This window comes from Canis lupus, chromosome 17 (genome assembly GCF_011100685.1).
Source record: "Canis lupus familiaris isolate Mischka breed German Shepherd chromosome 17, alternate assembly UU_Cfam_GSD_1.0, whole genome shotgun sequence".
In the NCBI taxonomy this organism is placed as follows: domain Eukaryota; kingdom Metazoa; phylum Chordata; class Mammalia; order Carnivora; family Canidae; genus Canis; species Canis lupus.
In genome coordinates, this window is record NC_049238.1 from 40,618,836 (window position 1) to 40,643,680 (window position 24,845).

The following is a 24,845-nucleotide window of genomic DNA, read 5'->3' on the forward strand; positions in this document are numbered from 1 at the left end:
AAGGAATTTAGATTTTGTCCTGTAGGTGGAGGGAAGCTTAGAATTTTGGGCAGAGTGATAGTATCAAAGGTGGCAGTGGAGAGGCTGGACAAACTATAGACCGGGGGACCAGTAAGGAATTATTATTGAACAAATGACAAGACCAGGAATCACGGAGTTACAATTCCAGGTTTCTAGCTGGGTCACATGAGGAGGGCACTATTAACATACACAAAGAATACAGGGGAAGACTAGCAGATGTGTCATAGTTCAGAGGAGAAAATGCTGGGCAGTATAATGGAGACCAGTCCTGCTGCCACTGAATGGTTGTTTGTGCTATTCAAGCCTGTTAGTTTCTGTGCACTAGCTTTTTCATCTGTTCCAGGGGATTGATTCCCCTCCAACTATCTCAGATGTCTTCCTCCCTTCCTTTTATCTCTCATTGTTGCCCTCTGGTCAGCAATGCTTCCATCCTGCCTCCATTCTCATTGGTCCTTCTTTCTTACTTCCTGTGCTTTGCTCTCTGCTAAAGGCTCAACAAGGTGACAGTGACTTATGAGTTATGCTCTATCTGGAGGTCCCTGCATTTAATACAGGCCTCCTCTGAAGGTGTGGGAGGCAGAAGAGTGTGTAGTTGAAGGAGCTCAGACTTTAGGGTCATACAGATTTAGGTTTATATCTTGGTTTGTGGTGTTCCCAGAAATATTTTTTAATTTCTTTGAATCCTTTTCATCTGTAACCTTGGAAAAATGCCTTCTACTTCATGTAGGTTTGGTTTGAAAATGAAATAAATGTAAAGTACAATGCCTGGCACAATTAAGTGACTCATTAAAGTTCAATTTCTGCTTTCTTTTTACTTGTTCTGTAATTTGCTTTTTTGTAGAAGTGATGATCAAAAATTTAACAACTCTTTAGCAGGGCACCTTCCAGTGAAAATGCCTCTGTCTCTAGAGCTACAGCTGGGTCCAGAGTCCCCCTTGCTACACCAGGATCCAGCAAAGGTCTGGTGCTCTTTAAAAGGGGACATGGTAGTGGTAGAGGACTCGATAGGGACTCAGGGCAGTGAGTATTTAAATATTAAACAACTGGCAAGCTTGTTCTGGTTTGTATAGATTGAGAAACAAGGTCCCCCTGGGTTCTGTAGGGCTCTTCTCTCATTTTCCTACCAGCATGAGGCTGAGCCTGGGGGCCATGATGGCAGTAGAGTCCAGAAGAGGTACAGTAGAGAAACCTAACAGAGAAATAAATGTGAAAGGCCAGAAAAGTGCAGAGGGAAATAGGAGGTGGAGGGACAGGGATGGGGTGCGAGTGGATGTATATGTGCATGTGTGTGTTGGGAGTGGGAAGCACAGAGCTCTTTGAGGGCAGGACTGAGTCTCACCATCTCTGTATCTCCAGGTCCCCACACAGTGTCTGATGTATGGTTGCTTCTGTGTTACCTGGATGAGGAATTAATTCACTCAATTAAGTCTTATTGCTGTAGTACTCACCAATTACACTGGAAAGGTGAGTAGATATGGTACAGCTAGCACTGTTCTTCCTAAAATGCAACATGCTATCACTTGGTTACAGACTTAAGAAATGCTACCTTCCTGGACAATTGTCCTATAGATTACCTTTGCAGCTTTGGCATTCCTAATAGTAATGAGTTGCTGTGCAATGACCGACAAAACTTCTATGTCAATTCGATTAAATTCATCAAAGCAACACCAGGCCCCTGACTGTGCCAGACCGCTGAAGAAGCGCCCCATCATCTGAAATCAGAATAATGCTATTCAACTTTGTGTTGCAAAGCTGAACTCCTTCAAAAGTTAAATTCTGAGTAGAAATATTAAAAAGAGGTGGTATCTGCAAATAAGCAATAGTTTTTCTTCTTCTGGATGTCTGGAGTGTGGCCAGATAATTTGCATTTCTAACAAGTTGCCAGGTGGTGATAATACTGTTGATCCAGAGTTAACACTTTGAGAACCACTTGGTTCTTGGCTTCTCAAAGTGAACCACTAAGAGTTGACATCACCCAGGGGATTTTAAAATACAAAATTTCAGTCCCTCCCCAGAATTAGAATAGGCACTAAAATGAGATCTTCAGGTGATTTATAAGCACAGTAAAGCTGGAAAAACATTGCTTTAGAAGAAGAAAGCTAAAAAGACATAGAAAAACAACCCATTAATCCTGAAGCTTAGAATATGTTCCTTTATTGTTTTCTTAAAGTTTTTATTTAAATTCCAGTTAGTTAATAGACAGTGTAATATTAGTTTCAGGTGTAGGATTTAGTGATTCAACACTTCCATGCAATACCCAGTGCTCATCATTCCTTCATCTTCATCACCTATTTCACCCATCTCCTCAACCATCTTCCCTCTGGTGACCATCAGTTTGTTCTCTATGGTTAAGAGTCTGTTTCTTGGTTTCCTTCTCCCTCTCTGTTACCCTTTTGCTCATTTGTTTTGTTTCTTAAATTCCACATATGAGTGAAATCATATGGTATTTGTCTTGGAATGTGTTCCTTTGAATGGTAGAGTGTTCATGATGTATGTATTGATCCTTTTCTATTTCCATTATTCCATTAAATTCCATTATGAATCATCCATGATATTATAAGTGCTATATAATGGGTTTACATTTTTATATTCATCCCCAGACAAAGCAAAGAAGGCATAATTATAGTTATAGAACAGTACAACTTTATATACCTTGACATAGTAAGACAAAATTATATAAACTAACAAAAATTAGGAAGTGAAGTTGGAACAGAAAGTTGGAAGGTCATACCTAATAAAATCTTGATTTCATAAGTTGGCAGATAATGTCCAAAATTGATATATACAAATAAAGTAACAGACACAAGTTCTTAGAGATAATAGCAATCACCAGAAGAAGTAAAAACAATCAGAAACCTGGTCTCTGGAGAGTGGAACTGGGTGATGTGAATAGGGGAAAAAATCTGTTATTTTTAACTTTGGATCCTTCTGTACAGTTAAATTTTTTCTACATGTAGATATTTCTTTAATTTAATTATTTTTTAAAGATTTATTTATTTATTTTAGAGTGAGAGAGGGAGAGAAAAAACAAGTGGGAGGGAAATGGAGAGAAAATCCCAAGTAGACTTCATGGTCAGTGCAGAGCCTGATGTGGGGCTCAATCTCATGACCCTGAGATCATGACCTGAGCTGAAACCAAAAGTCAGACACTTAACCGACTGTGCCACCCAGGTGCCCTGATATTAAATTTTAAAAGGTTAGTGTAATAAACCCTTATGGAACAAGGTAGAGTATAAATAAGAACAAATAAATACTTAAATTTCTTATCACTGAATGTAACTGGTACTTCAGAGGTCATCAAACGACAGAACACAGCCATATCTGTCCTGACACCTGTTTTGTGAACGGAATTTTAATGGATCACAGCCATGCTCATTCATAATATATTACATTTACACATTGTACATGGATGCTTTCGTACCACAACAGCAGAAAGAACTGACAAGTTGCAAGCCTAAGATATTTACCACTTGGCATTTTCCTAAAAGTTTGCGGATCCCTGCTCTAGAGTCTAAGATAAGTCAATCACGTAGATGTACCCTGTGGCTTTAAGTGTCACAACAGTATACATCGTGCCTTTGGAAATGCACAGCTCCCAGGACTGTCTGAGCCTAAGTGATGACTAGCTAATCATTAAAAGATGGATTTGAGTGTATAAATTCAAATTTTGATTTGAGAAGCTCAAAAACAACCAAAATTATTATGGCCAAAATAAAAAAATCACCACTATCATAAAACTTGATGTACCTCTGCTGAGATGAGATAACTTATAGTGATGGGAGCAGATCCCCATAAATGTGAGATGTTAGGGAGTATCAATTCTTCCAGAGATTGCCGACAGCAGTTTCCCATATTCTTTCCTGTGTGTACCCAGAGGCTGTCTTTGCCACCTGCTCTGGATGGAGAAGGGTCACATTTCCTGATTACTTCTCTCAAGATTTTCTGGTTTCTTGTTCCTCACTTGTTCTGCTCCTGTGAAATAACTTACTGTCTGTGTTGCCCTTCCATCGTTTTTTTGTTTATTAAAAAAACATTATTTTTTATTAATAAAAAAAAGACATTCCCATTGACACTTTTTTTTCTCCTAGATTTTAAAAATGGCGGAGGGTTTTACAGAAAGTCCCATGAAACACCAATTTCTGAAGATGCTTCTGAAAAATAAGTATGATTTACTCTGTAAGAATAAATGAATTACAATTTACTTGAACAATTTAAATGATTACTTTCTAAATTTGGGTGTTATATAGGCATTGACGTAACTTTCAGAAAAATGAGACTATCAGCTCTGTGGGTTAGTGGCCAAAAGGCACCCATGGTCAAAATATCCCAGATTTGGTGAATTAAATAAAGCTAAAGAGGTTTCCTAACTGTGAGACTTCATAAAGTGTTTAATATGCTACTTTGTGTTGTGAAAACCTAGAAGGGGAATAAGGTATGGGGGTCCTGTGACCAAAAACTTTGAGAACTACTATACTGAAAAATCTTACCATGAATTCTCACCTCCTACCTATTTCATTTTCTTTCTTTCTTTTTTTAAAAAATATTTTATTTATTCATTCATGAGAGGCACACAGAGAGAGGCAGAGACATAGGCAGAGAAAGATGCAGGCTTCCTGCAGGGAGCCCAATGTGGCACTTGATCCCAAGACCCCAGGATCACAACCTGAGCCAAAGGCAGATGCTCAACCACTGAGCTACCTAGGTGCCCCCTATTTCATTTTCAGTACACAACTCTTTGAATTGCTCATCTCTTCCTGTAAGCATGTTCCTTATTCCAAGATTTCCCTATTATATCTTGTATCTCATCTCACTTCTTTCTACTCAGTGACATGAACAGATTTTTAATTTTGCCTCCATTTGGTAGACCACCCAATGGCCTTGATTCCTACCTAGACCACTCAGCCCACTTTGTGTTGACTCTTTTCCCTTGCTCTATTTAACTCACTTTGACTATCCCTTGTCTTACTAGTTTCCCCTTGCTTGCCATCACCCCTTCTCTCCTTTTTTTTTTTTTTTTTTTTGTCAGGCCATGTTGCAAGTGAGAAAGCCCATAAAGCACTTAATGTTAGTGTTCAGAGGCTGGGACTGTACCTTGTAGTCCAAACCATCGGAGCAGTTGAAGACCACACACTGGATGGCAAGAGCTTTAGCTAGGTCTTTGGTTGTCTCCGTTTTTCCAGTGCCAGCAGGACCAGCTGGCGCACCTCCCAGATCAAGCTGCAACGCTCCCATGAGGCAAAGGTAACAGCGGTCCTGGAGAAGTGCATAAATTGTCATTACTGAAGGGAGCTGACTCAAGCCACATGTTTATAAGTCCCTTCCTTTGTACAGGAGGAGGGTCATTATTTTCTATGAAAGGTTTTATAGCAATTGAAATATACTCAAAGATCCAGGCACATGATTAATGATGCAAATCTCTGCTTCACAAAGATGGATTCATGGCAAATCCTTTGAAGAGTTAAGGTTAGATGGAACTTTTCAAGACTATTTTATTTATTTATTTATTATTTTTCAAGACTATTTTTAAAAAAGATTTTATTTATTCATTTGAGAGATAGAGAGGGAGTGAGAGAGAGCACAAGCAGGGGCAGAGGGACAGGAAGAGGGAGAAGCAGACTTTCCTGGTGAGCAGGAGCCTGATGTGGAGGCTCAGTGCCAGGACCCCGAGATCACAACCAACCCAGCCACGCAGGTGCCCCTTTTTAAGACTATTTTAAGAAAGCATTTGTATCACTCTTAACCTAAGTCATCAGTAGCTTACCGTGAGAGGAGTAATAACTAATCTTGGGCATGCACCCAAATACTCGTAGCCATAAGTGTACTGAGAGAGTGCCATCCTAGCTACACAATTATCCAAATCTATATCCCAATAATAGCGCAGTTGTCTCTGCCAGTCAAAGGAATCGACTTCCTCTACCTAAATGAGTGATAACAATGATACATATATTAGGTACACTAATTTCAGGAAGAAAAATATGATTTTACTTAAATATAAGTTACCTTGGCTTGAACAAGTTCGGTGACTATGTCTCTTGCATGTACATCAATAGTAATTAAGGCAGTTATGATGTTTCTATGTAATTTTGGAAGACTGCCTCGAACTATCACTGCCAGGGCATTTAATCTCTACAAATCAAAAAAGAAAAATTGTCATTATTAATTTTTAAAAATCAGCTTACATATCTATTTTTTTTTACTATTTTTTCTGTTTCTTACTATTAAATTTGGATTTGAAATTTGTCAAAACTAATCTTAAGAATCTGTAATTCTGTGACCAAACAGGACAAAAGTTTAACTTACTTAATTCCTAGATGACTTCTATGAAGCACATACTATCTTTTTCCTCATTTTACACTAGAGAAAAACTAAAGATCTGAGAGGGTAAGTAACTTGGTGGCAGTCACACAGTTATGAAGTGGCAAAACCTCGAGGAAAGCCCATGCTCTTAACTACATGATGATGTCTCTAGAGAAGACTGTTCTCCCTAAAAATTAAATATGATTAAGGAGGCACTCCTCATTTTCAGGGGTAGTTTTTCCGTTGATAATCAGAAAACCTGAGCATTTTTAATAAGCTAATAATTGACTGAATGAGAGCATTTTTGGACAGATTGTGCTCCCAATTTTCACCTAAATGACTCAATCTTTTTCATTTTAAAAGAATTAAAAATTTTTTTTTTAATTTTAGAGAGAGAGTGCGCAAGAGCACATGGTGGGGAGAGGGGAGGAGCAGAGGGGGAGAGAGAAGGAGGGGGAAAGAATTCCAGACTGACTACTTGCAGAGCGCTGAGCTGGATCTCATGACCCTGACGCCATGACCTGAGCCAAAACCAAGAGTTGGATGCTTAACTGACTGAGCCACCCCGGTGCCCCAAGGTTCAATCTTTTTCAAAGGAGGGCAGTGTCTTTGAAGCCTTGAGCTGCTATGCTGAATTTTCGCTCATGCTGACCTTAATCAGGGACCACCTCTACACAGAGGTCAAGGGAACTTTCCATATAGAGTCTTTTCTCTCCTCTGTGGCTTTGTGACATGAAATTCTAAGAGGTCCTCAAGAGATAGTGTTCTCTCAACTGAAGAGGGTTGTTTCTTTCCGTTTCTGTTTCAAAGATGATTTTTAAAACATGCAACTTTGCTTGGAAATAGAATTAAATTTGGAATTAAAGATTAGGCATAGCTGTAAAGTGGCATTTCCGAACTATAGGTTAAACATTCTTGAAGAATGGTATTTGGATTCAGTAATTTATTGTTTTATTGGCTGCCTCAGGATTCTCTAGAATAGTAGAAAAGCACATCTTGAGCCTAAGAATAGAAATGACACAAGTCCTGGCGTTTTCCTGAATTGAATAAATGTCTGTGAGAGATATTCAAGACCTACTAAATACAGTCTCCTTAAATGTAGCAAGCCATTATAATCTTGAGATTTTCCTCTTTAAATTGTCTTTTCCTCCTATTTTAATGTCTTATAAATACTTAAAAAATATCAAGGTAGTATCCTTAAGAAAACCTGAGCATAAATGGTTTTAGTAAGAACCCCAAAGCTTTCTTTTTTTTTTTTTTTTAATTTATTTTTTTTATTGGTGTTCAATTTACTAACATACAGAATAACACCCAGTGCCCGTCACCCATTAAAGCTTTCTAAGTCATGTCAGAGCATTAAAAGTTCTTTGCATTAACCATACCAAAAAAAAAAAAAAAAAAAAAAACCCCAAACAACCCACTAACGAGACCATCCTGTACAGCAATATGTTCAATGTCACCTTGTTAAAAATCTCACCTCAAAGTTTACTTTCTCAAAATCTTCCAGGGCCTCTATGTGATTACCACCTTCTCTTTCCAAACACTCAGTCAAATCACGGCACCACATGATCTGAGAAATAGTCAGGATCACCTGCATGGAAACATCATCCTTAAATGTGCGATGCATCTCACCAAAAACGGATTCAGAGGTGGAAATTTAAGGAGTGTAAGTTACTTGAGAAGGGTGGCCAGCAATCACCCAGTCTGTCCTTGGTTTCGCCTGATAGTCAACGATGGCAGCTTTGCACAGGCGTCGCAGAGACACGAACATGGCTTCTTCCACTTTACCAAGCCATTCCTCCACATTGCCCCGGGCCTTCAAGCCTTTTCCTAAGCTAACCTAGAAGATAATCAGAGCAATGACATCATGTTCCGTGTGGGACCTGCCAGCCATATATCCTCTGTGCTTCTATAACAGAACCCTGAAACACTGAAGCCTAACCACAAATACTAGAACCTTCTATTGATATCCCACTCTACAGATCTCTCCTTACCCCCTCTTTTTTTTTTTTAACTGCTTCTCTTTGGAGCCAAATTCCTGAAAAAAGGCGTATATATGACTGACTACATGAATTCCTTCCCTTTCTTTTCCTACTTACTGCCATTTGATTTTTGTCCCTAACTGTTCCTCTAAACCTGTTAAGGTCATTAAGGTTACCAATGTTCTTTCAACTGTCAAGTCCAATTGATGCTTTTCAGTCCTCATATTTATTTCTTGGACTTCCAATGACCTGACTGCCCTGCTTGCCTGGGTGTCTTAGTTCTTCTTTCACCCTCCTTTTAACTTTCATGGTTTCCCTGGATACTGGCCATGGTCCTCCCTTTTCTCTGCTTCTGCACTAGTGATGGGTGAATTCCTTTGCAAAAGGGCCAATTCAGGACAAGTAAAATGTTTACAGGTTTCTACCACTCCCATGAACACATGTCTTGCTCTAACTGGACTGAAATCCTTGGCATTTCCCCACACGTTTCCTCTGTATGGAATGTTCTCCCTCCTATGTCTATGTTCCACCTTCTTTGGCTGCCTCTGTGTGTGTGTGTGTGTGTGTGTGTGTGTGTGTGTGAGAGAGAGAGAGAGAGAGAGAGAGAGAGAGAGAGAGAGAGAAGTGTACAGGGAGGAGAAGGGGGGGCGTAGAGAGAGAGAGAGAGGGAGAGAGATTCTTCTCTGTGAAGTCCTGTGGGTCTCCATAGGAGAATGCATTCACTTGCTTGGTGTTTACTATATACTAGGCATTGTGCAGTGTCCTGGAGACACCACTGCCAGCAGTGACAACTACCACTTTCATAGCACCCACTGGATACAGTTCTAAGTAATCTACATAATGTACTACTTGAAAATCCTCAGTATCTCATTAATCAGGCACTATTACTATTCTTCATTTTATAGATGAGGTTAAAAGATAGGACTTGAATCCAGGTGGCTCGACAGTAGAACTGGCACTCTTAACCAGTTCACTCTTCTGCCTCTTGCGGAGAGTTGAGTAAGGCAGTAAGGCCTCCAGTTATCTCTACTCTATCTCTATCTCTACTCTGTTCTTATCTCTACTCAGAATAAAGCATATACTTCTGTCATTGCATTTACTATGGTACTTCTTTTTTTTTTTTTTTTAAAGATTTTACTTATTTATTCATGACTGACAGAGAGAGAGAGAGGCAGAGACACAGGCAGAGAGAGAATTAGGCTCCATGCAGGGAGCCTGACGTGGGACTTAGTCCCAGGTCTCCAGGCTCACACCCCCGCTGAAGGTGGCGCTAAACCGCTGTGCCACTGGGGCTGCCCAACTGTGGTATTTCTTCTTCTTCTTTTTTTTTTTTTTTTGTATGTTAAAGTGTGTTTCTTTTTATTTTTTTAGTTTCTTTTTATTTTTTATTTTTTATTGGAGTTCAATTTGCCAACATATAGCATAACACCCAGTGCTCATCCCATCAAGTGCCCCCCTCAGTGCCCATCACCCAGTCACCCCAACCCCCCGCCCACCTCCCCTTCCACTACCCGGTTCGTTTCCTAGAGTTAGGAGTCTCTCATGTTTTGTCCTCCTCTCTGATATTTCCCACTCATCTTCTCTCCTTTCCCCTTTATTCCCTTTCACTATATTTTTTTCTTTGTGAAATTTTATTTTATTTATTTATTTTTTAAATAATAAATTTATTTTTTATTGGTGTTCAATTTGCCAACATACAGAATAACACCCAGTGCTCATCCCGTCAAGTGCCCCCCTCAGTGCCCGTCACCCATTCACCCCCACCCCCTGCCCTCCTTCCCTTCCACCACCCCTAGTTCGTTTCCCAGAGTTAGGAGTCTTTATGTTCTGTCTCCCTTTCTATTATTTCCCACACATTTATTCTCCCTTCCCTTCTATTCCCTTTCACTATTTTTTATATTCCCTAAATGAATGAGACCATATAATGTTTGTCCTTTTCCGATTGACTTATTTCACTCAGCATAATACCCCCCAGTTCTATCTGCGTTGAAGCAAATGGTGGGTATTTGTCGTTTATAATGGCTGAGGAATATTCCACTGTATACATAGACCATATCTTCTTTATCCATTCATCTTTTAATGGACACCAAAGCTCCTTCCACAGTTTGGCTATTGTGGACATTGCCGTTATAAACATTGGGGTGCAGGTGTTCAGGCATTTTACTGCATCTGTATCTTTGGGGTAAATACCCAACAGTGCAATTGCTGGGTCGTAGGGCAGATCTATTTTTAACTCTTTGAGGAACCTCCACACAGTTTTCCAGAGTGGCTGTACCAGTTCACATTCCCAACTGTGGTTCTTTCTTTCTTTCTTTCTTTCTTTCTTTCTTTCTTTCTTTCTTTCTTTCTTTCTTTCTTTCTTTCTTTCTTTCTTTCTTTCTTCTTTCTCTCTTTCTTCTTCTTCTTTCTTTCTTTCTTCTTTCTTTCTTTCATTTATTTTAGACACACAGAGAGAGAGAGAGAGAGAGAGAGAGGCAGAGACACAGGCAGAGGGAGAAGCAGGCCCCATGCCAGGAGCCTGACATGGGACTCGATCCCGGGACTCCAGGATCGCACCCTGGGCCAAAGGCAGGCGCCAAACCGCTGAGCCACCCAGGGATCCCCCCAACCGTGGTACTTCTTAAACATTTGTTTGACCATATCTCCACTAGAGCTCTTTGTGGCCAAGAATTTCATCTTGGTTATCTCTGAAACTGCTGAGCCCACAGAGTGCGATGCCATAGTCCTTGATGAATGCTTTAGAGGACAAAGAGGAAACTTCTACCCTTAACCCTAGAATGGCAACAAAGCTTCCCTGTAAAGAATTATAAACAAAAAGCACCTCACCCGTTCTCCTTCTGGTGATAGCATCGCTAAAATATCATTAGTGTAAACCTTTTCTGGCTCTCCTTCCACACCAGGAATTTTTCCTTCAGTAGGAGGCATGACAGCAAATTCAAGCTTTGAAATGGAGTCAAAGCATTTCCGTAAGTGTGGTTGCACAGCTTGGGGATTTCGTGTTTGGGCCAGAATCTCCAGAAGTTCATCATTTGACAAGAAGTAAAATCTGGATTAAAGAAAATACTTAAAATGTAACTTGAAAGTGAAGGAAAGCCTTATGTAGACATGAAAGATAAATCTCTTTCTCAGTCACTGATTTCTTGAACCTCCAACCTACTGGTCCTGGATTTCTGGGGAGACTACTTGTCTCTAAATACAATTGCTATAGAGACTAGTGTGGATGCATCTCAGACATCTAGAATTAGTGCCTGATACATATAATTTTTTTCAAAAAATGCTAGCTCTTGCCATGATACTGATTTGTTCTAGAGTGAAGATATGTTAGTTTTCCCTAGAATCTAGCCTTAACACCTTACACCTACCTGCTTTCAACACCTAATGTGTTGGGTAGATGGATAGGTGGTTAGAGGAGCTTTATTTGGGTCTGTGAATATCCACACGTGGGCCATGCTGGTGTAATCTGCATGGGATTTTCTGTGATCTTGCCCACCAGGGCCATTTGGAGACATGAAGACACTGTAGGAAAAGAATTGGGGAAGGGGCCTGTGTGGGTGCTGAGGGATGAGGGAGAGGGATAAGGGCCTGGCCAGAGAAGACACTTCACTTCTGGATCTTCACTATGAGAGATCCCTAGGTTTTGAAGGGAATGAATGGTAAAGAGCCCATGACAGTCCCCATGTCGAAGAGAGGGGGCCAGATATGCACCAGCCCAGTCAGGCTGCTCTGCTGCCTTGCCTCTCTTCTCCTTGCCCCAAACCTAGAGTCTCAGAAACCTAATAGGGAGAGGGGAGGGTTGATTTACCATATACCCTCATCAACACTAAAGCCTTTAGACCTGCAACAGACCTGGGCAGGGAAAGGGGAAGCTTTCACTTTAAAAGAAGTTTAGAGTTTGATTATTAAAGATCATTTATAGGGTTGAAGTGACAAGATGTGTTTGTTTTAATTATTTGAGAATGACCAGAAAATTCAGAGGTCTGCTCAAAATTTTGTCCAGGGGCAGGAAGAAACCAGCTCCCAGCAGAGAATGCAAAGACAGTTATTAGTTAGAAATAAAGATGCTACTGGTTGGACTCTTATAAGTCCTGCTTCTTTACCATCCAGTAATAATTAATTTGTGCCCATGCTTCTTTTTAAACTAAAGAAACAGATAACTATGAAGATTGGACCATGAGCCCTGTGAAATCTGGAACAGTACTGTATTCATCTTGTATCCCCAGAAGCTAACTTGGTCTGCAGCTCACAGTATGTCTTCATTAAGGTCTGCAGGGTGAAACCAATACCACATAGAGCCTCCTGACATAATACACGTAGCAGACCCAGTTTATGTAGTTCTAAGCAAAAGAACAAATAAAAGCTGAAGCTTTTCGCTTTTAATATCATAAGTAAACTGTTTCCAGTTTTCTTGTCGGTACTCCAAGAGATGTGCTCAAGAATGTCTAAAGCAGCACAAAGCCAAAACCTAGACTTTATATATATATATATATTCATTTATTTATGAGAGACATACAGAGAGAGGCAGAGACATACTCAGAAGGAGAAGCAGGCTCCATGCAGGAAGCCCAATGTGAACCCAATCCCAGGACCCGGGATCACGACCTGAGCCAAAGGCAGATGCTCAACAACTGTGCCACCCAGGCTTCCCAACAGTGATATATTAATTAATAGAAAGATTATGGGGGGAGGGGCAAAGGAAGAGGAAGAGAGAATCTCCATCAGGTGCCCGGCTGAGTGTGAACCCTGAGATCATGACCTGAGCTGAAACCAAGAGTTGGACACTTAACTGACTGAGCCATCCAGGCCCCCTGAATTTCATTTTATATTCTTTGAGATAATGTTTATAAATCTTCCAAAAGACACAAAGAAATCAAAAGTAGTATATAGATTTTCTCCGGCTTTGGGAGACTCAAATTGGGAACCACTGATTTAAGAGTAAAACAGACAAAAGGCACATTCCAAACCTCAGATTCTTCTACCTTTCTCCATGTCACCTGAATGATGTTTTAGTAAGATTTGTGTGTATTCTTTAAAGCCTGACCACTTCTGTGAAAACTCAACCAAATCTTTCGGGTCTTGGATTTCTCATGTACACACATACCCTGTCCTGGTACCCAGCAATTACCCCTCTTGACCAAGTAACCCAGATATGGACCTAACCCTGGCTGCCACAGTGTTTTTCCTAGGACAGACCTTAATTAATGGCCACTCCTTAACAACAAACAGGAAAATACCAGGAAAGATAATCCATTTTGCCAATATCATCTGTGTTATAGTACAATGTGCCCTAATGACTGAAGTTGGGATCATTGGCTAACATCAAGTAGTTTATTCTGGTGTTATATAATTATATTATAATGGTTTATTTACCTGACTATCCACCTGTTAACCATGAGCCCCATTAGGGTAGGGATCCAGTCTTGTTCTTTGTATCTTTAGCTCTGAGCATAACATTTAGTATGTTTTTGGAATAAAGAGATGAGTAAAAAATTTCATTTGGAGTTTGTGAAATGATCTCTTGGACAACTTCTCCAGGGACACTCTTAGGTCATTGATTAACCCAAAGAAACCTGCTCAGGCAACACAAGGTTCTCTGACTTTTCACATCAGTGTAAACATGTACAGAGGCAGGGACACGTGTGCGCACCCAAAAATGAAACAATGCTGAAACCAAGAATCCCTCAGCACCTTGGGTACTTAACCACTTAATTCTTTACCAAATACTCTACCTTAATCTCTGAGACTTACACTCTTCAGTCAAGATATAAGCTGGATTGGTCAGCCAATTATGATATCTTTCTTGTTTCTTGCTCTGGTTCCCTGATATTTTGAGGTTATAGTTTGTTTTTAAGTATATCCTTTTAAATTAATGGATAATCTTCACTACAGAAAATATCATAGGTTGCTTTATAAACTTACCTTGGAAAGATAACTCTTTTGGATTCTAAATATGCCTCTAGACACTTTTGAATTTGGTCAAGTAATGCATTATTATTTTGAAAAGTTTCCAGAAGTCCTGTTTGTTGGGGGGGAAAAAAGATACTGGTTATATTGTGTTAAAATAAATAGGAGATACAATTTTAAGTGGAAGTAAAATATGACATTAGCATTCTTCAAAGCTTTGGTTTTATTTGAGAAGAAATCTAAATTGGGGGAAGTTGGCTAACAATATTAACTATTACTTTTAATAACATGATCTAATATTAATTTCAGTATTTACCACAGACAGACAAGTATTCAACCTGAAACATTTTTTATTTTTTACCTGACACCCCCCACTTTTAAGGGGCTGGGAATGCATGAACCAAAGCCAAACCCAAGCACAAACCGTTCTGTGTGCTAAGTACAATGTCATCTTGGGTCTTCACCTTTGTTCTTCTGCCTTTCATACCCTCCTTCAGATTTGCACACGTGTCTCATTCCTTCTTTCCTAATACTTTCTGCTCAAAAGCCACTCTGTCAAAACAGCCCTCCATCAAACACACACACACACACACACACACACACACACACACACACACAGCAGCCCCCAGCTGTTCTGCAGCCCCTTATGCTATTTTCCTTCATAGCTTCATCATCACCTGAAATGACATATATAGATCCGCACTTCTTTCTCTGAAATCCCTATGGCCAGATATATTTAAGAATCACATATATTTTTTAAATTTCAAAAGCTTTTACATAACAAGTCCAGTGGAGACTGCAGCAGTACTCTGTAATCACACACATTAATATTTTTGCAGCAAAAGATTTGAATATGCATGTGGTAGGCAGAATAAAGTACTCTCAGGGATGTCTGTGCCCTATTCCCCAGAACCTGAGAATATGTTAGTTTATATGGAAAAAGGAAGTTGGGAGATGTGACCAATGATCATGGGATGGGGAGGCTATCTTGGATTATCTAGTGTGCCCAATGTAATCACAGGGGTTCTTCTAGGAGGGAGGCAAGAGGGTCAGAGACAGAGCAGGAGATGTTAGGACAGAAGCAGAGGCTGAAGTGATTCAGTTGCTGGCTGGAAGATGGCTAGGAGTCAAGGAATGTGGGTGACCTTCCGAGGCCCAAAGTTTAAAAGTTTTCAATTCTGTTCACACCATATAGTTTTTCCTTTCTGTTTCTGCTTTTACGTAAGACTCTTTGGGCAAAGAGCATAGCCCATCAGGCTGCTTCTGCTTGACAGGGAAGCTATCTGGAGGTATTCACCAGGAAAGGTCATATGTTGCAGAACAACAAGCAAGCTTGCTGAGGCTTTGATAAAGTTCAATAACCATGTATATGCATGCACCAAAGCATTGATTCCACATCCCTAGAAACCGAACTTATTAAAACACATTTCAACCTTGAGATTAGAATCATAATTTGTGGTAATATTTTTAAATGTTTTTCATGAATTAATGAAAGATAAAATGTGAACATTTTTATGGTTACAAGTCTGTGAGAGCTTTAGCAGACTAGGTCACCTGGATGTGAATATATGTCTTGTAGTCAAATTGTGTCATGCAAGCATCACTGATTCTCTGTGGCAGGAACCAAATTATGAAAGCAGCAAAAAGAATCAGATTCTTGGGTGTCAAAACTATGAACTCAGCTGACAGGTAATAATAACAATGATAATAATTAACAACAACCACAACAACAGTGTTCAATTCACATTGCTCAGGAAGAGTGTCAGATATGCTACAAATATTCCTGGTCATCAATGATGACAAGAATCAAGGATTGAGTGTACCACATATTGTCAGGATCTTACAGGTGTTAATCATTTTAGATGGTTGTAAAGTCTTTTAGTTTGTTTTTTTAAATTTTTGTTTTATACCTGGTTGAGTAGCTGCTCGAAGAGCATTAGGCAACCGGTTCACCTTCCTCATGATTTCTTTCCATGACTTATCCACTTGAAGGAACATCTTAGCTTCGGCAGGCAATTGCCTCTGAATATCTGGAGCATTAAAAATACTTTCTAGGTATAGCCAATTTCTTTGGCAGTTCAGCCACTCTTCCTAGAGGAAAAATACAGGCATAACCAAATTTTTAATCCTGAACTGAAAACATAGTCACATTAAAAATAATTACATGGGGACTCACTATATCTTTTTCATTTTGGGGACTTCTCACAGGTTCTTTGAGATGAAACCTCCTTAAAAGGTCCAAGACTCCCTGCAGCCTAATTTCAACCCATGTTATACTAGGCAGAATTATGAGTCTACCATCTCCCCCCATTTATATCTATATTCTTCTCTCTCTCTTTTTAGAAAAGAAATATGATTCATTTCTCATTCTTCAATCAGAGAAGTAAAATTTGCTTGTGACAGAACATGCAGTAGGTACAGAGGACTGGAGGAAGAAGAAAATCACCCACTGCCTCTCCCCTTAGAGGTAGTCACTATTATTGAAGAAACCAGAAATGCACTGTCAGAATGGTAATTCTCATTGTCTTCTCTACGTCCTGCCATTGCATGTGTAGGCCCAACGTCTGTGAAAATTTCTCTCTTCTCATTCTGGATTTAGGGGTTATGCCTGAGAACTGATGTCACAACCACTCCAGACAGTTAATTCTTTAGAAAGTCCTATTTGGCACTTTTTAAAAGAACCCTCTATGAAAACATTACTTTGCTCTGTAGTCCCTCTCTTCATCCGGCCCACTCATCAGTAGAGGAGGCTGGACAGGGTCAGATTATAAGGTGTTCATCAAAGAGGGTAGATTCCTGAAAATGATCTCTATGACACAAGGTTGGCACAAATTATCTTTTCCTACTTAGTGCCTTTATTATTTCCCAGATAACCTTTCATATTAGAATATTTAGAAATCTAAACATAATTAAATCAAGCTAAAAATCTGACGTCTAAGAAAGAGATAGGCTGGGAACAAAGTAAGTCAGTGTAAGTGGGTTCTTCGTTCTACTATGGGATAGTCTGAGCTAGAATAAAATAAAAAGGAAAGGTGTACCACAAGGAAGGGCACCAAGCAGACTTCAAGCAACACTGCATGTTTTTCCAATAAATATGAGATTGTTGTGGCACTGTGAGAGGTGGTCTAAAAGCTTGAATGATTGAGGCTTAGAAGCCAGTGTGTTCCCTACCTGAGCTTAATGTTGTTGCCAGCAAGGTTAAAGCCAGTTAATAAGTTACCAAAGCTGCATTTTCGGATGGAAATTGGCTGAGGAGGGCAAGTCACTGGATTGTATGCACAGGAAGACTGTTATTACAGATACTAATTCTTCTCATTGATAAGAAGACTCTTTCTTTTCCAGTTATGAAGTTATAATATCAACTGACTGAGGTACTTAGGGAGAGGAAGAAAATGGTACAGGGGGAATGAGAGTAGGGAAAGGCAAGGGCTCATGTTCTAAGGAGGAAAAACTCTTGGAGCCTCTCTGTTTTTTTAACTGAATGGTTTCAGACATTGGTGACAGGGTTCAGTCACTGACAGCCCAAGTTCACTGACTCATTTCAAGAGCTGAATGATTTCAAAAGCTCTGGTCTCAGGAGAAGATTAAATTTTCATAATGGGATAGTGGTCACTTTTAAAACACAGAACAAAAAATGTTTTTATCTTAATAATTAATTAATACTCAAAATGCTATCTTGAATCATGATACCTATCAGTGCTTCCCTTCATCTAGACCTGCTTCTAGAACTCCATTATAAAATCTTTTCAGGCATGTGTTAGGTTTCTGTGAAAATTTTGCTTAAATGTAAACTTCATCCCATGCTGATGAGTTTTGTTTTGATAAAACTATAGATTTATAAATAAACAAAAAATGTGGGCAACATATAGGAGCTGAAGATGACCTCCAGCTGACAGCCAGCAAGAAACTGAAGCACTTAGTCCCAAAATTGTGAGGAAATAATTTTTGGCAACAACCTGAGTGAGCTTGAAAGTAGATCCTCCTTGAGTTGAACCTCTGATGAGAACCAAGCCCTGCCCCACATCTTGATTGAACTTTTGTGAGACCCTAACTAGGAGACTCAGTTAAGCCACATATGAACTCCTGACCCACAGAAACCGAGGAATAATAAATATAGACTGTTCATTTCACCAAATTTGTGGTATTTTGTTTCATGGCAATAATAACTAATACAAGAGAGATAGCAAAATCATATAAAGAAGAGTGCTATATATTTGCATTTTTCTTACATTCTGAATATAACAAAATGTCAACAATTAAATCTTATCTCTAAACTACATCATACTTTAGTGACTAAAGAAATGATTTCTAAGGTACCATGGCTCTCCAATTCTCTGAGCACATGAATTGAAATCACCTTCACTCACCAGTGTCTGATTAAATAAAGCAAGTTGTTTCTGCCAGTCATCCACTCGAGTTTTCAATGGACCAACGTAACGTGATGAGGCAATGGTTGCAATGTTGATGGTGCTGTCATCAAGAAGGACCTTTAAAAAAGAACACATGCAGCATCCTGTGTTTGTGCTCTCAAAGATAATTACAGATGTTTAATTCCAAGAATCCACTGAAAAGCCAACTTTTTGAATAAATAGCTTAGTTCCACCTACTGTTTCCTACCTACCCACTTCCCTTTCTCATCCACTTCATGATGGCTCACAACCCACTGTGATGTTCTTTCAAATGTCATCAAGAGACTTTTGATTGCCAAATCTTGGCTGTTTCTATACTATTAATGGCACATGATTTTTGTTTGGTTCAATATTCTCCTCCTCTCTCCTCCTACTTTAAGGTATCTGGTACTTCTTTATACCATTTGGTCATGTAGGCCTTTATTTCTCAAAGTACTCAAAACTTGCAAAATTAGGTGTCTTCTCTATCCAATGAAACATCATTTTATCTCAATTATCTTGAAGGCTGAAATTGAACTCATTGATATCAAGCTCAGAACAATTAAAAACCATTTTCCCTCTACCTTCTTCCTTTACTTTTTCTCTAACACTGCAGCTACCCTCACAGACATATGCATTCTAAAAAATGTGTATGTCAATCTAAAGGATTTTAATCACTCTATTTAAATTATAAATTTCTTGAGAGCGAAGCCCCATGACCTAGCATCACTTGGCCTCACACTGCCTGATTTCCATTGTGGGTTTGCTCTCCCATCTACTGCCCAGCATGACATCTGGTCTTGCTCTTCCATGCTACACCTGGCAAAGCCATGTCATCTCTACTTCTGGTGGGGGTACATTCAAATGGGCCAGGACTTTACTTTTTAAAATAGGCCGGAAGACACAGATCCTTTTGGTAAACAAATGTGTCTTTGAATTTTAAATCACTAAGAATATTGCAAATACATAGGTTAGATTTCTTTCTTTCCTTTCTTTTTCTTTCATTTCTTTTCTTTCTTTCTTTCTTTCTTTCTTTCTTTCTTTCTTTCTTTCTTTCTTTCTTTCAAGATTTTATTTATTAGAGAGAGAGTATGAGCAGGGAGGAAGAGCAGAGGGAGAGGGAGAAGTAGGCTCTCTCTGCGTAGGGAGCCCCATGTAGGGATCAATTCCAAGACCTCAGTATCATGACCTGAACCAAAGGTAGATGCTTAACCAACTGAGCCACCCAGGCGCCCCAGATTTATTTTCTTTTGTTGTTCATAGAGCATGGCCATCTACTCCTAATCTTACAAAATTCAAGTGAACTTAGTTTTTTAGTGTGCTATCAATTTGAAATGCTTGCTCGTGTTTCTCTGCCTCATTTAAATGGTTTGAAATGCTCTTCAGGGCCAGATGGCTTCCCAGGAGAATTTTATCAAACGTTTAAAGAAGAAATCATACCTATTCTCCTAAAGCTGTTTGGAAAGATAGAAAGAGATGGAGTACTTCCAAATTCGTTCTATGAAGCCAGCATCACCTTAATTCCAAAGCCAGACAAAGACCCCGCCAAAAAGGAGAATTACAGACCAATATCCCTGATGAACATGGATGCAAAAATTCTCAACAAGATACTGGCCAATAGGATCCAACAGTACATTAAGAAAATTATTCACCATGACCAAGTAGGATTTATCCCTGGGACACAAGGCTGGTTCAACACCCGTAAAACAATCAATGTGATTCATCATATCAGCAAGAGAAAAACCAAGAACCATATGATCCTCTCATTGGATGCAGAGAAAGCATTTGACAAAATACAGCATCCATTCCTGATCAAAACTCTTCAGAGTGTAGGGATAGAGGGAACATTCCTCGACATCTTAAAAGCCATCTACGAAAAGCCCACAGCAAATATCATTCTCAATGGGGAAGCACTGGGAGCCTTTCCCCTAAGATCAGGAACAAGACAGGGATGTCCACTCTCACCACTGCTATTCAACATAGTACTGGAAGTCCTAGCCTCAGCAATCAGACAACAAAAAGACATTAAAGGCATTCAAATTGGCAAAGAAGAAGTCAAACTCTCCCTCTTCGCCGATGACATGATACTGTACATAGAAAACCCAAAAGTCTCCACCCCAAGATTGCTAGAACTCATACAGCAATTCGGTAGCGTGGCAGGATACAAAATCAATGCCCAGAAGTCAGTGGCATTTCTATACACTAACAATGAGACTGAAGAAAGAGAAATTAAGGAGTCAATCCCATTTACAGTTGCACCCAAAAGCATAAGATACCTAGGAATAAACCTCACCAAAGATGTAAAGGATCTATACCCTCAAAACTATAGAACACTTCTGAAAGAAATTGAGGAAGACACAAAGAGATGGAAAAATATTCCATGCTCATGGATTGGCAGAATTAATATTGTGAAAATGTCAATGTTACCCAGGGCAATATACACGTTTAATGCAATCCCTATCAAAATACCATGGACTTTCTTCAGAGAGTTAGAACAAATTATTTTAAGATTTGTGTGGAATCAGAAAAGACCCCGAATAGCCAGGGGAATTTTAAAAAAGAAAACCATATCTGGGGGCATCACAATGCCAGATTTCAGGTTGTACTACAAAGCTGTGGTCATCAAGACAGTGTGGTACTGGCACAAAAACAGACACATAGATCAGTGGAACAGAATAGAGAATCCAGAAGTGGACCCTGAACTTTATGGGCAACTAATATTCGATAAAGGAGGAAAGACTATCCATTGGAAGAAAGACAGTCTCTTCAATAAATGGTGCTGGGAAAATTGGACATCCACATGCAGAAGAATGAAACTAGACCACTCTCTTGCACCATACACAAAGATAAACTCAAAATGGATGAAAGATCTAAATGTGAGACAAGATTCCATCAAAATCCTAGAGAAGAACACAGGCAACACCCTTTTTGAACTCGGCCATAGTAACTTCTTGCAAGATACATCCACGAAGGCAAAAGAAACAAAAGCAAAAATGAACTATTGGGACTTCATCAAGATAAGAAGCTTTTGCACAGCAAAGGATACAGTCAACAAAACTCAAAGACAACCTACAGAATGGGAGAAGATATTTGCAAATGACATATCAGATAAAGGGCTAGTTTCCAAGATCTATAAAGAACTTATTAAACTCAACACCAAAGAAACAAACAATCCAATCATGAAATGGGCAAAAGACATGAACAGAAATCTCACAGAGGAAGACATAGACATGGCCAACATGCATATGAGAAAATGCTCTGCATCACTTGCCATCAGGGAAATACAAATGAAAACTACAATGAGATACCACCTCACACCAGTGAGAATGGGGAAAATTAACAAGGCAGGAAACAACAAATGTTGGAGAGGATGCGGAGAAAAGGGAACCCTCTTACACTGTTGGTGGGAATGTGAACTGGTGCAGCCACTCTGGAAAACTGTGTGGAGGTTCCTCAAACAGTTAAAAATATACCTGCCCTACGACCCAGCAATTGCACTGTTGGGGATTTACCCCAAAGATACAAATGCAATGAAACGCCGGGACACCTGCACCCCGATGTTTCTAGCAGCAATGGCCACGATAGCCAAACTGTGGAAGGAGCCTCGGTGTCCAACGAAAGATGAATGGATAAAGAAGATGTGGTTTATGTATACAATGGAATATTACTCAGCTATTAGAAATGACAAATACCCACCATTTGCTTCAACGTGGATGGAACTGGAGGGTATTATGCTGAGTGAAGTAAGTCAGTCAGAGAAGGACAAACATTATATGTTCTCATTCATTTGGGGAATATAAATAATAGTGAAAGGGAAAATAAGGGAAGGGAGAAGAAATGTGTGGGAAATATCAGAAAGGGAGACAGAACATAAAGACTGCTAACTCTGGGAAACGAACTAGGGGTGGTAGAAGGGGAGGAGGGCGGGGGGTGGGAGTGAATGGGTGACGGGCACTGGGTGTTATTCTGTATGTTAGTAAATTGAACACCAATAAAAAAATAAATTAAAAAAAAAAAAAAAAAAAAAAAAAAAAATGAAATGCTCTTCATTCTCGTCTATATATGTCAAATCTCATTTACTCTTTAAGGTCCAGCATGTCTTTGCTGGTCTAGCAAGGATTCTGTGATCACTTCAGCCATAAATTATCTCTTGTTTTTCAAAATTCTTTTTAGATTTATTTACTTATTTATGATAGACATAGAGAGAGAGAGATAGAGGCAGAGACACAGGCAGAGGGAAAAGCAGGCTCCATGCCGAGAGCCCGATGCGGGACTCGATCCTGGTACTCCAGGATTGCACCCTGGGCCAAAGGCAGGTGCTAAACTGCTGAGCCACCCAGGGATCCCCTCTTGTTTTTCAAAATTCTTCAACTGTTAGCTATAGGATTATAATATTAATATATATATATTTATATATATATAGCTTTGCTAAATATGTATTAGCATCCCTGTCAATTATTCATATTCATATTTTACCTTTCTAATTAGATTTTTTCTTATTTACTAACTCTTATATTTCATTCCTTCACCATAATTTCTCATAGGAGATTCAGGAGTAGGTCTGACCAATATTTCCCATGGGTTTTCTTTTCTTTTCATTTTTTAAAAAAGATTTTATTTATTTATTCATGAGAGACAGAGAGAGAAAGAGAGATAGAGAGAGAGAGAGAGAGAGAGAGAGAGAGAGAGGCAGAGACACAGGCAGAGGGAGAAGCAGGCTCCAAGCAGGGAGCCCGATGTGGGACTCAATCCCAGGACGCCAGGATCGCACTCTGGGCCATAGGCAGGTCCTAAACTGCTGAGCCACCCAGGGATCCCCTCCCATGGGTTTTCAATAACCCAGTAACCTACCTGTATGTCATCAGTGCCACCCAGGATAAACACATCTTTGGAGTCACGATGAGGGAGAATGACGAATTCAGTTGTTTTCCAAGAATCTTCCACCTTAGAAATAATTCAAGTTTTAGAATACCTAAATTCATTTGTGTTTACTCAACAAATGCATATAGAATAAAATAAGTGAAAACTCCATAATTATCCCATTCTCCTCTTTCCTGCCTTTAAAATTCTTAAAATTCTCTTCTTGATTAAATGATACAGATATGCTAAATTTTATTGATGAGCATTCATACATATGAATAATTTGATATGTTAATGTGTATCCCTTACCACTTTATGTTTTAAAAATAAGGAAAATATTTCTTTTTACTCAAGTGATTTGTAGCTATGTGTGTATTTTTAGGGTAAGGAGGTAAGTAGCTTAAGTAGGGAAGTTTCTTTAATGTCTTTTTTTAAAGATTTTATTTATTTATTCATGAGAGACAGAGAGAGAGAGAGAGAGAGAGAGAGAGAGGCAGAGTCACAGGCAGAGGGAGAAGCAGGCTCCTTGCAGGGAGCCCGACATGGGACTTGATCCCTGGTCTCCAGGGTCACACCTTGGGCTGAAGGTGGCGCTAAACTGCTGAGCCACCTGGGCTACCCATCTTTAATGTCTTGTAACATTTCACACTGTTAGTTCTATCTGGTAGTTTGAAAGATGGTGTATTTTGGTATAAAAGTTTTTCCATAGAATGTGGTTTTTTATAGAACTATGCAAATTTCAAACTTCGTTGTCATCAAAGTGGGCTGTAAGCTAAGTCGAAAGAAGATAATGATAAAACTGCTACTGATAATAATAATGGTAATAAATGAAAGGAAAAAACAGAAGGATAACTGATAACAAGAGGGTGAGAGCTGCAATGCTGAAAACCCATCTAGATGAATAAAAAGTTGGTGATCTTCACACTGAATATGAAAACCTTTACATTCCGTGATCTTCAGAACACATTTTTCAGGTTTACCTTTTTAAGAATTGTTTCCAAGGCAGCTTCTCCAGAAGCTTGTCCAGAAATGTCCTGGATTTCTTGACCAAAGTCAAAAACATGCAACTCGGAGAGCTTCTCCAAGGTTAATGGAATTTCAAGGTCCACTAAGGAGGCATCAACTGTTTGTTCAATAGCTGCCCAATGTCTTGGCTTCAAAGTTGGGTTCCTCAAGTCAATGATAACTGGAAGCTGGAAAGCAAACATTCTTAAAGATACCATGTTTTTTATCTTTTTTTTTGACCATAGATATACAAGTTTATTTCTTTTTAAATATTTGTTTATTTATTTATTTTATTTAACATATAGTGTATTATTAGTTTCAGGGGTAGAATTTAGTGATTCATCAGTTGCATATAACACTCAGTGCCTATAATATCAAGTGCCCTCCTTAA

The 24,845-nt window shown here is 39.2% G+C and overlaps 1 protein-coding gene across 1 annotated transcript in view; it reads right to left on the reverse strand.

Annotated features, from left to right (window-relative positions):
* The window catches only part of DNAH6 (dynein axonemal heavy chain 6), a 234,851-nt gene that overhangs the window by 138,629 nt on the left and 71,377 nt on the right, over positions 1 to 24,845 (reverse strand). Inside the window, exons 21-32 of the mRNA XM_038561598.1 lie at positions 24,430 to 24,642; positions 23,441 to 23,533; positions 18,569 to 18,688; positions 16,112 to 16,292; positions 14,217 to 14,313; positions 11,127 to 11,346; positions 7,994 to 8,158; positions 7,796 to 7,909; positions 6,022 to 6,147; positions 5,783 to 5,938; positions 5,113 to 5,274; positions 1,596 to 1,733 (exon numbers count right to left, since the gene is read on the reverse strand). Of these exons, the coding sequence (XP_038417526.1) occupies positions 1,596 to 1,733; positions 5,113 to 5,274; positions 5,783 to 5,938; positions 6,022 to 6,147; positions 7,796 to 7,909; positions 7,994 to 8,158; positions 11,127 to 11,346; positions 14,217 to 14,313; positions 16,112 to 16,292; positions 18,569 to 18,688; positions 23,441 to 23,533; positions 24,430 to 24,642 (1,785 nt within the window). The remainder of the gene's footprint in view (positions 1 to 1,595; positions 1,734 to 5,112; positions 5,275 to 5,782; positions 5,939 to 6,021; positions 6,148 to 7,795; positions 7,910 to 7,993; positions 8,159 to 11,126; positions 11,347 to 14,216; positions 14,314 to 16,111; positions 16,293 to 18,568; positions 18,689 to 23,440; positions 23,534 to 24,429; positions 24,643 to 24,845) is intronic.